General features: G+C 40.5%; 1 protein-coding gene across 1 annotated transcript in view; it reads right to left on the reverse strand.

Moving 5' to 3' along the window:
• Positions 1–2100: 2100 nt before the first annotated feature.
• NARS2 (asparaginyl-tRNA synthetase 2, mitochondrial) overlaps positions 2101–12387 on the reverse strand; it is a 1353496-nt gene continuing 1343209 nt past the window's right edge. Inside the window, exon 13 of the mRNA XM_044072015.1 lies at positions 2101–2277. Coding sequence (XP_043927950.1) covers positions 2133–2277 — 145 coding nt within the window. The 3' untranslated portion in view covers positions 2101–2132. The remainder of the gene's footprint in view (positions 2278–12387) is intronic.

Consider the following 12387-nt stretch of genomic DNA (forward strand, 5'->3'; position numbering starts at 1 on the left):
AAAAAACAAAGTACCCACAAACTACCACATAACCGGTAGTCCCCTAAATACAGAAGATGTAATAAGGGATCTGAGGACCCAAGTAGACAGTAATCTCACTTTTGATAATCACATTGCCAAAGTGGTTAGAAAATCCTTCTACATGGCTCACCTAATTACAAAAGGGTTCGCATCCAGATCAAAAGAGGTCATTGTGCCCCTCTACTCATCACTCATCAGACCCATCATAGAGGACAACGCCCCATTTGGGATGTACCTTACAAGACACCTGCAACAGCTGGAAAGACCACAGAAGTACCTCATCAAGAGGATCAATGGCCTCAAACAGATGCCCTATGTAGCTTGAATGAAGAAACTCCAGTTGTACTTGGTTGCATACTGCCTGCTCAGAGGTGATCCCTGCCTGACATACAAGGCCATGTCCAACCCAGAATTGATGGACATGCTCCACCTAAAGAAAACCTTATCCCCTCGAGCCACACGCTCTAGGGATCTAAACCTCACCACAACAATAAATAGGACGTGCTGGAGGGATAGATTCCTGTCCCAGAGACTTCCCATGCTTTGGAACAAGATTCCAATCTACATTAGGCAGAGCTCCTTGCTAACACTCTTCAAAAGAAACCTTGACGAGTGGATAGGAAACAGAAAGTTTACCTCGGGGATCACTTCAGTGGCTCTGCTGGACAGAGGCACAGGGAACTAATCTAAGGGGGCGGTGAAAGCCAACACATTCTGGCTAGGCTTATAAATGCCTTCGGGCAGATAGCCTAGTACCAACCTATGAACCTATAACAAAATCTTAAAAAAAAGAGTATGCACTTGAAAAGGCAACCTGACACGTATGGACTGCTTTGTGAACACACACTTCAGAAAAAAGATTTAACAATATACGTGTCTAATTTCAGTGTAAAAAAGGGTTGCTCAGAGATGCAGAGGTGTTTTTCCCTATTTCCTACATTCCAATCTCATATTATAAATAAAGAAGCAGAACATTGTACTTTCATAGCACCCAGAACAGCATCTTCATGGATATCTGATCCTTCCATCTACTGCATTTTAGGTCTCGGAATGTACCATTGGTATGCTCCTGCTAACTTCACTATTTTTACTCCAGCAGCTTGTACAGAAATATTCGAATGTTACCTGGATAAAGGACCATAACCACTCTATAACAATATAAAGTACTTGCAAACGAGTGATCATATTTCAGCTGTATAGATTATTGTTATGAAATACAAACTGTATTTACAGACAATCAATAAAGTAATTAGATGAGATCATTAATGGGACTCATTCAACACTACTGTTTCAAAGTGTGCTTTCAGCTTTTAACTTAATTTTCCTTTCTGTCATTATACCATTCCATTGCATTTTACGTATGGAACTAACATTTCCTATTCCCAGAAATGCTAGGTTAATTACATCAAGTACTTAAACACTAAATGCTAAATGAGTGATTTGTGACAGATGGGTACCAATAAGAGTGAAAGGGAAGGTCTACAAGAGGGTAGTGAGACCAGCTATGTTGTATGGGTTGGAGATGGTGGCATTGACAAAAAGGCAGGAGTCAGAGCTGGAAGTGGCAGAGTTAAATATGTTAAGATTTGCACTGGGTGTGACAAGGATGGACAGGATTAGGAATCAGTATATTAGAGGGTCAGCTCAGATTGGACAGTTTGGAGACAAAGTCAGAGAGGCAAGATTGCATTGGTTTGGACGTGCTGAGGAGGGATGCTGGGTATATTGGGAAAAGGATGCTAAGGATGGAGCTGCCAGGTAAAAGAAAAAGACGAAGGCCTAAGATAAGGTTTATGGATGTGGTGAGAGAGGACATGCAGGTAGTTGGTGTGACAGAGCAAGATGCAGAGGACAGGAAGAAATGGAAACAGATGATCTGCTATTGCATCCCCTAACGGGAACAGCTGAAAGAGAAGAAGACTTAAACACTAAATGCTAGCAAATGGTGGATATCTACGAATTGCCTACAGACCACTAATAAAGTTTTATAACTGGTATGAAATCAAATTCCTGAAGTACATCCTGTGCTTGAACAAAACAGGGTGGTCATAAAGAAAAAAGACACAAGGATTACTTATCTGAAAAAAAAAACTTTTATTAAATACATTTTTTTATAAATTGCAGGAATGAGTAAACCGTGGAAAAGGTATGACATCTTTGATGTTCTCAACCCCTAAGATGCACTGAAGGTATCGTTCAAATCCCATTCCAAAGCCACCATGAGGAACTGACCCAAACCTTCGCAGATCTAGATACCTATGAAAAAAAAGAATAGCATTTTAATGTTAGCAAACAATGACATACCAGTACAATAAATAATAAAATATTTAACATAACGAAAAGTAGATGCATAAAAAGCAAGACACATTTCTAACACTAACGACACCACTACATATTTCAGTATTGTATATCAACTTTCCATCAATTGCTGAAAATTATGCAGAGACTGTACTGCAACACTGGATTTCTCTGGATGTTTCAAGTCATCTGGTTTAACAGTGGAACACCTCAAAACTAATAGCATAATGATTAATTTTAAAATGTTTCTTCCATGAGACTTCCCTACCCACTGTAAGCATACCAATGCATCAATAAATGCATGCCCTTTGGCACAAAAGAACAGGTCAATGCCCCTCAAGCCTAAGTTTTTCTTCAATGGCACTCCTGACAGGGGATCTCTCAATGATGCAAACAGAAGTTTAATGTATACAAAAAAAAACGTTATTGGGGAAGCTATGCAAAGATTTTTTTTAAGATATAAGAGATGGATAAGAAGTAAAGAATCTGCTAAAAGAATAGGTAAAAAGGTATTTTTATGTTATATCAGTTAAATGGAACAAAAGAATAAATGAAATTATGTTTAATGGTAAATGGATTTTAGAAACAATATTAAGTAAAATCAGATGGTGGTTATAGAAAAAAAAGAGTGGAGGTCTAGTAGGGATGAACATTTAGTATGACTGTAAAGGAAATTATGAATATGTGTAAATATATTTGTATATCTATATATCTGTACATTTGTAAATACCTGTAAATATGTTCTAAATAAGAGTTGCATATAAATAAAGGACCTCTACTCTTTTCGATAGGTGCCATGGGATCTCTTACATCCACCTGAGCTACAACCAACTGAAGCAGATGGGGCCTCAGTTTCGTGTCTCATCTGAAGGGCAACACACTCAGGAGTGCAGCAACCCCTTATGCTGCGCTGCAGTGTCAGTAGTCAATCTACCTGGTGTGGGAACAGAACCCGCATCTTTCGGCATCAAATGTGAGCATGCTACCTGTTACACCACTGACACAGCCATGACATCTCCACCTTCATGAATAAAAATACTCTCAGACAAACAGGAAAACAAAATGTATGCTGAAATCTCAAACGTATGCATGCTGGTTAGGTGAAAACGGTTTTACAAACTGTATTTTCAGCATTTTGACCCAAATCTCAGGATGTGCCCTTTTCTTCAGAATACTCGACGGGTGTGGCACATGGCCTGAAAGAACACTTTAGGGTCACCACACAAGATTACCTTCCAACCAAGTTATGGAAGTTCCTACTACTTTTGTTCATAATGCAACATCATAAAGGTCAAGGAAAGTGAAAAGAACCGAACTGCATGTATACTTCATGTCACAACTACAGCATCATAACTGACAATTTAAACATTTCACCAATACATATTCTATTTTATGCACTCTTTCACAGTACCTCACAAATATGACCTCTGACATCTTGAAGTTTCACTACAAAATGATTTTCTGTACCCAGTAAAGGGTTTCATACAAGCTGAACTAAACTGCATTTTGCAGAATTAAAGCAACATTCAGGATTAATACATTCAAAGTGTGGTATGTTTTCCTCCTTATTAAGCAGATATCTGCTGCAAGACTTTCTTTCAAATGTTTTCACTCAAGGAATAAATCCAACAGCATTTACCAACAATCTTCCCTCCTCTCTGTATATGTGTGTGTGTATAATACATATACATATATATATATATATATATATATATATATATATATATATATATATATATATACACACACACACACACACACACACATATATATATATATATATATATATATATATATATATATATATATATGTACACACACACACACACACACACACACACACATCTGCAATCTGTGATTTTCTCATTAGTCTGGTATTTCTAAGAAGGCTGCCTACTCCACTATCCAGCCCCACAAACGCATGGATAACCACAAATATATACACATATTTTCTCTTTTCTAATAATGTTACTGCTCTGTATTTTTATACTTCTCCTAGTGCACCATTAGTGTCATAATTTGCCTGTGCTTTTCTATTAAGCTTTTATCAAAAGGAAGGAACAAACTCCCTGACCCTCAACAACAAAAGAAAAAAAAAAATCAACTCCTCTTGGGAGCAGAAGCGCAGTGATCTCTTAATGGCCATTTCAACAAATCCTCTTTCGCAAACTGATACTTGTTGAACTGTGGCAAAAATGATAGGGCTTTCTAAGTAACTATTACCATTTCAAGGTACTATGCCAAATGTCTGGTGACTGCATTGCTGGTGTTCCTCGTGCTTCTCCAGTGTTTGAGCTTCAGTCAACTGTGCACATACTACAGAAAAGACTCACTCTTAAAAGAAGTCCCTGTCAACTCACTCAGAAAGCTGTAACAGAAGATGCACCTTGTTTATGTTAACAAATTTCCAGGAATGCATCAAATTGCACAGAATGTTAATAGTTAGCCTGTAGACCTGGAGATTTTATACTCAACAACAATGGAAAGTCTATACCATTAACTGGTACTTGCCTGCTACCTGAAAACGGTTTTGAATACGTCTTCAGGCAAAAAAGTGTTACATTGGTAATTCATAAACACAAAATAAGCTTGTGCACTAAAAACACATTTTTGGAGGGAGGGGCTATATTTCAATCATAATTATCAACAAACAATCCCCCTTTCCCCCCCATTTTGTATATGGGGTGTCACTTCAACTGTGACTATCACCTAGAGTTAATATGCATACCACCAGGTGGACACACACACACACACACACACACACACACACACACACACACACACACACACACACACACACACACACACACACACACAGTGACATAAGTCTAAATCAAAAATCTAAACAAAAAGGTCAACAGAAACTAAACATATCAAAAAACAATGTTTTTGCAAGGCAGCAAGACCCCCTGCACCCTCACACCCTCTGCTAATTAAATATATCAACTGCAGTTGTACTACAGTGTGGAAGGGCTATATACACCTTAATGATGTAATATCAATTCTGTCAGTAATATCAATTTCAGACCTTTTTTTGTCGACCATTTCCATATCGAACAAAAGCAGTCTAGACTAATGTCACTAGACCCGTGTGTGTGTGTGTGTGTGTGTGTGTGTATATATATATATATATATATATATATATATATATATATATATATATATATATATATATTCACACACACACACACACACACACACACACACACACACACACACATATATATATATATATATATATATATATACACACACACACACAGACACGCACACACATATATGTGTGTGTGTGTACATATAATACAAATAAGAAACCAAGTAGATATGCATCCCATCATTCTTTTCTGCTGTGCTGTAGTCAAGAACAAGAAGTAACTGGGACTAAAATAGGGAAAAAAAATCATCATAGACCAGCAACATACATAGCCAACAAGGACCAATCAGTGTTCTTGCACAAGACCGAGAATGGAAAACTCAGGTGATGAACGCAGATTCAAGAAAACAAGTCACACCCCCCCTCAATCTGGAATCTACTAGAAGTTGGAGGATTAGTAAAAAATCTGAAACAATGCCTACATTTTTCTTGGGAGCAATACAACTCCTAGTTGTTTCCTCATTCCCCTACGCTAACTCATACATTTATAAGTACTTACATTCTTCATTGCTAATGGGCTTAAATATGAGACATTTCAAAAAAAATCACAACTTCAATCTTACCATCTGTACCTGGTGAATGACTTCAGTGACGGGTTCAGCCATGGCCTCCATCAGGCTTAGCGCTTTGCTGTTCACTTTTCAAATCCCTACTCTTGTATTGTCAGTCTGTAGTGAAATCTGTGCAGAAAGAGGCAAAGACTGGTTGCCTCTTGGGCAAATTTGCTTGCTGCCTGACAGCAGTATCACATTAATGCATTTGTGAGCAATGTCAGTTGGGGGATTCTGCAGAACTCTATGTTGACACTTTACTGTTTTATGTATAAGAACTAAGAATTCTTGGTTCTTCTTCTACCAGTTCTTCATGCTGCTCTCATAAATATGTTCTACTCAACACATCTGTTATGTGTAGCTAATTCCCTTGCTCATATTCATAGGTTGGTACTAGGCTATCGGCCCTAGGGCCTATACAAGCCTAGCCATAACAATTCCCTGGATATTTCTTCCCACAATATTTACTTCTCTGGACCCCTGTCTAGCAAGGCGACTGACATAATCCCCGGGGTGAATTTCCTATCTCCCATCCAATCATCGAGGTTCCTTTTGAAGAGGGCCAAGGAGGCAGAGCTTGACATGTATGGGCAGTCTATTCCAGAGTATGGGGAGTCTCTGGGTAAAGAACCTATCCCTCCAGCATGTTTTGTTCATTGTGATGACAAGGTTTAAATCCCTGGAGCATGTGGCTCTGAGGGATTGGGATTTCTTTAAGTGGAGCATGTCCAACAGCTCAGAGTTTGACATGGCCTTGTATGTTAAGCAGAGATCGCCTCTGAGTAGACGATATGCCACAGAGTATAGCTGGAGTTTTTTTTAGACGGTCAGCATATGGCATCTGCTTTAGGCCTGTGATTCTTTTAGTGAGGTATTTCTGTGGCTTTTACAGCTGTTGCAGATGGCTTCTGAGGTACATGCCAAATGGGGCATTATACTCTATAACGGGTCTAATGAAGGATGAGTATAGTGGGACACTGACCTCCTTTTTTCTGGATGAAAAGCCCTTAGTGATGAGGTGTGCCACACAGAAGGATTTCCTGACTGTTGTGGTGATGTGGTTATCGAAAGTGAGACAACTGTCCACCTGTGTCCCTAAGTCTCTCATCACACTTTCGATGTTTAGTATTCCATTTTCAGATTATAGTTCTATTGATCAAACAGAACATTCTGTATTCTCAGTATTGCCTAACACAGTGACTTCTTGAAAACATTTTGCAAGGGTTGGTGATGAATGCCTATCTGAACTTTATACTATAAATATACTTACAGTATTTTTTTTTTACATTGTACACTATTGTGACCAGTTCCTTTTCTATTTGCATATCTCTTTTTGTACATCTGTAACTGCTGTTAATCTACAGGCATTGGGTGAACATCACTGAGTAAACAAGGTAATACACATTAGTATAATTCCTAACACCAGTACTTATGTAGCTTTACATTATTTTCTAATTCATTAAACACAGGACAAGTAGAATTATAAAATATGGAAATGCTATGCAGGAGATGGAGAAAGCATTTAAGTGATCATTTTGTTTTCTTTGGTAACTGAGGGTCTTTCTAGAGAATTGCAACCTTATATTATCAGGATGACCCACATTTCTCTCTCACTCAAGCACAAACCAGTCAGAGAGAAGAGATTTAACTGCTTCAAAGGAAAGCAATTAAATTATTAAGACTGGGAAGAGCTATAAGAACTAAGCCGACTCGGGAATGGAGAAAGGGGATTCTGCCGATAGGGATGACTGCAATTAGGGATGCAGACAACAGGCAAGAGGGGCTGGAATTTACTGCAGAAAACTGGCAAAGGAATCAAAGTACTGGAGCAAATAATTAGAGAGGGAAAGGTAATAGAATGGAAAGAGGCCAATAATTTATTTGGATTGCAGGCTACAGACTGCCTTCCCTAACAGGATTGACATCAGAGTATAGGCAAAGGGAAAGGAATAGGGAGATCCTATGTGAAAGGCAAGCGCTGGTAGAGCTGCTGGTAGAATCTAGAACAGAAGCTGCTGTTAAAAAAGGGATAATTAGTACAGAAAAAAAATATTGCATTATACAGTACAGTTGTGCAAAATCTTACCATAATGGTAGATGTCCTTCTCTTCACTGTTGCAGTATTCATAACATTAGGAATCCATTTTGCAGTATTCATAACATTAGGAATCCATTGCCTATGGCAGCCTGATGCCCAGCCAGTATAGCAAAGCCATAGGTTGCTTTAAGGTATACCGTATGTCACATACATGCTTGCTACATAGCATAGGGCATAAAAATGATGTCCAGATGTACCATCCTCAGAACTGAAAGCCCCAGTAGGAATGCCAGTCCAAGGAAATTCAAGAGGTAACCAGTACATTCAGAAGATAAATGGTCCAAGGGGAGGAGAGAAGGAGCGAATACTGCGATAGTGAAAAAAAGGACATCTACTGTTATGGTAAGATTTTATACAACTGTACTATGTCCTTCCATTTCACTGTTGCAGTATTCATAACATTAGGGAGAGTGCCAACATTCACAAAGAAATTAGAGAGGAGGAAGAACCAGTAAAGCTCTCCAGGAAGCCATGAAGGATGGCCCTAGCAAAACCAGCACTATCTCTGGAAATTCCATCCACTTGTAGTGCTTGATAAAAGTATGCACAGAAGTCCAGGTAGCTGCCTCAAGAATATAGCTGCCTCAAGAATAGAGTTATTATCCAAACCCTTGAAAAAGCACATGAAGAAGCCACAGCTCTAGTAGAATGAGCCTTAACAGAATAAGGAAGGCTCTTACCATGAAAAGAATAACAAAAAGAAATAGCTTTTGAGATCCAAGAAGAAATAGTCTGCTTGGATACAGCTAATCCCAAGGACCTGGGATGAAAGGAATCAAAGAGCTGATCAGATTTCTTAATACTCTTAGTCTTACCTAAATAAAATCTGTTGTCTATGCACATCCAACATGTACAGCACATTCTCACTAGCAGATTGTGGAGAATGGATAAAAGTGGGTATGTGAATGGCCTGATTAAGGGACAACTCATTCATCACCTTCGACATAAAAGAAGGATTTGTACGCAAAGACAACCTGTCGTTATGAAACACCAAAAAAGGAGGAGAAGCCATAAGGGTTTGAAGCTCAGACACCTATCTGGCAGAAGTAAAGGCTAACAAAAAAACAGACGTCCAAAAGCAATGTTGCTAGGAAGCTGAAGCTGCAGGCTCAAAAGAAGCCAGAGTCAATTTCTCCAAAACAAAATTAAGATTCTGAGGAGGAGGAACATGCTTCCTGGGAGGCCTAGGATGCCTTTAAGGAATTGCTTAGCTTCAAATCTAGAAGCTAAAGGAGGCGATAAAGGCAGATAAGCAGAGAGAGCAGATGAGTGGGCCTTAACAGAAGAATAAGTCAACCCAGCATTTAGCTATTCACACAGACGACAGAACCAAAGGAACATCCACAGAAAGTGGATCCAGGTTATGAGAAAGACACCAAACAGAAAACCTCTTCCATTTGGATAAGTAGATTTCTTAGTAGTGGGTTTCCTGGCCTCCTCCTGCAGGACCCTAACCACATCCGCAGAAAAAAGGTGTCTACGTGGAGTCAAAATCCTATCACCACAGAGTCAGATGAAGAGTGGACAGGTGGGGATGGATGAGAGATCCCTTGTCTTGTGTGAGTAGATCCACCCTGTGAGGTAACGTGATGACTGCCCTTTCTAAATGCAGAAGAAGAGGGAACCAATGCTGTCTTGGGCAAAAGGGAGTCATCCTGTTGAATATTGAAATGAGGGGAAGGGGAGGAAAGCATAAAGAAACATCCCCTTCCAAGAAAAAGAGAGGGTGTCCACCTTCCACACCAGAAGACCTGGGACTCTGGTACAAAACAGAGGAATTGGTCTATTCAGAGGGGAAGGAAATAGGTCTACTACAGCAGTTCCCCCAATGGTGGACAATGTCCAGAAACACATCCCTTCATGGGATTCAGTTAAGGACCTGCTCTGAGTGTCTGCCAGTGTTTTGACCTGAGGGAATGTAAACTGCCTGAAGAGTAACTTGACACTTAGACAGCAAGATCGCATACCAGGAGTGCCAACTTGCAAATAAGATAAGACCTTGCCCCCCCCCCCCCCACATTTGTTTACATACCATATCACTGTGGTGGTTCAGTAAATAACTCGAGAGGTTCCAGGAAGAAAAGAGGATGAAAAGCCTGAAAAGCCAGCAGAAGGGATCTCATCTCCTTGAGACTGATGTGCTCCTTCTGTTGAAGAGGAGACCACACCCCCTGCACCTTTAGAGACCCAAAAGCTGCTTCCACCCCACACCTGAAGTGTCTGTGAACAGCTGCCAAGTGGGAAGATTGGGATGAAGGGAGCCCTGGATTTAGGAATAACTGCTGGATCCACCAGAGGAGTTCCTTCTTGAGACAGGTAGAAGAGGAACTACAAATTCTAAAGGATGAGCATGCTGAAGTCAAACTGACTTCAGGAACCACTGAAACTTCCTTATATGAAGTTTGGTTAGAGGGAGTATAGACATGGTAGATGCCATGAAACCCAGAGCTCTCAGAAACTCCCTGGCTGAAATAGAAGCCAGAGGAAGAAGAGTTTGAAAGAAGGAAATGAGGGTCAGCGCCTTGGGAGAAGGCAGGGAAGCCAACAAAGGCACCATCTGAATCCTGCAACCCAGAAAAACATGGTCTTGAGAACGAGTCAAAGAAGACTTTTTGAAGTTTATTGCAAACCCCAGGCTCTGAAGAACAGAAATGGCAAAATGGAGATTTTGCAACAGGATCTCTGGAGAGGATGTCTGAAACAGAAGGTCGTCCAAGTAAGGAAAAACTTGGATCCCCTGAATCTTGCAAAAAGCAATCACAGGAGAGAGGCATTTGGTGAATACCCTTGGGGCAGTAGGGCAAAGCAGAGAACTGAAAATACAGGATGCAACAGACAACTGTAAAAACTTCCCGAAAAGGGGATGGATCAGAATATGGAGATGAGCATCTCTGAGATCCAGAGACACCATATGAGCCTGAGGAGGCACCTTAAGAAAAGAGTTTAGATGAGAGAGGTCTTGAATTGGTCTCCAAGTACCCTTCTTTCTAGGTACTAGACACATCCTGGAGTAAAACCCCCTCCTCCTCTGGGACACAGGCACCGCTTGGATAGTTCCCTGAGTCAAAAGGTCCTGAAGCAACTCTGGGAAAAAGGAGAGTTGCTCCAGAGGGGGTTGAGGAATACCCATAAAGGGGGAAGGGATTTCTACACCATAAAATACCCCCATGAATAATGGACAGAACCCAGGAAACCTGAGTAATCTGTAGCAAAACAGGAAAAGGAGAGAGAGAGGCAAAGAGAAAGAGGAAAGTGGCTGAGAAGAATAGGATAGTCAGAAAGCACCTGGTTTATCTGGAAAGGCAGACTTCTGAGGCACTGAAGTCTGAGTAGCCTTAGAAGGAAGAGCCCGCTTGCCACCTTTTTTGCACTTAGGAGGAAGGTGAGATTGCCTTTAAACAAACTGGCTTACTGGGATAGTTTCTCTGAAATTTAGAAACAAACATGATTGAGTTCCTGTAAAACCTTACCCATCCTGAAGGGACTTAAATCAGCAGCAGCCTCACCAAACAAGTGTTTATTATCAATGGAACATCCATCAATTTAGCCTTGATACCATCTGGCAAAGGTGGAAGCTGAAGACAAGAATACCTCCTCATCACTGACCCAAAAGCAGCAGCCCTAGAAAAAGCATCTGCTGCATCATAAGTACACTTGATGGAATGACAAGCCACCTGGGAGGAAGTCCCTAACAGCCTTTCCATGGTTCTGTTATCTTTATGGGAGGGCACAGACAATGCTGAGGGGTTGGCAGCAGGACACTTGTAAAAAAAATTACATTGATCAGGCACCCCATAGAACCTATCAGGATTCTTTGGAGCAGAGGGCTGAGAATCCGGAGCTTTAGAGTCATTGGAAAATGCATCCAACAAAGCAGCCAACGCAGAAGGAACAGCAGAAAATTTAGGAGGTTCCATCTGCAACAACTCATAGCACCTCTTATGAATCTCAGAGACCAGAGCACAATTCCATTTAAAGAGCTCCATCATCCTGGAGATTGTGTCCCCAAAAGAAATCTCTTCAAAAGGGAGTATCAAGACTGATAGATTCTTCTTCCTTTAACCCATAGTCCAAAGGAGAAGGAATCTGAGAAGAGTAAGCAAGGGATTTCTCATCCCAATCCAATTCCTCCTCAGAGGAGTCCTGTTCCCTGGGTCTTTTAAGGGGAGTAGAGGACCAAGGGGGAACTGGAACTTCTTGGCCTTCTTCCCTGACAGGATGGGAAGTTCCCTCCTCCATATCTTTTGCAAGAAGTTTAAGACGCT

The sequence above is a fragment of the Protopterus annectens genome, chromosome 5.part0 (assembly GCF_019279795.1).
Source record: "Protopterus annectens isolate FY-2018-M chromosome 5.part0, PAN1.0, whole genome shotgun sequence".
Taxonomy (NCBI): domain Eukaryota; kingdom Metazoa; phylum Chordata; order Ceratodontiformes; family Protopteridae; genus Protopterus; species Protopterus annectens.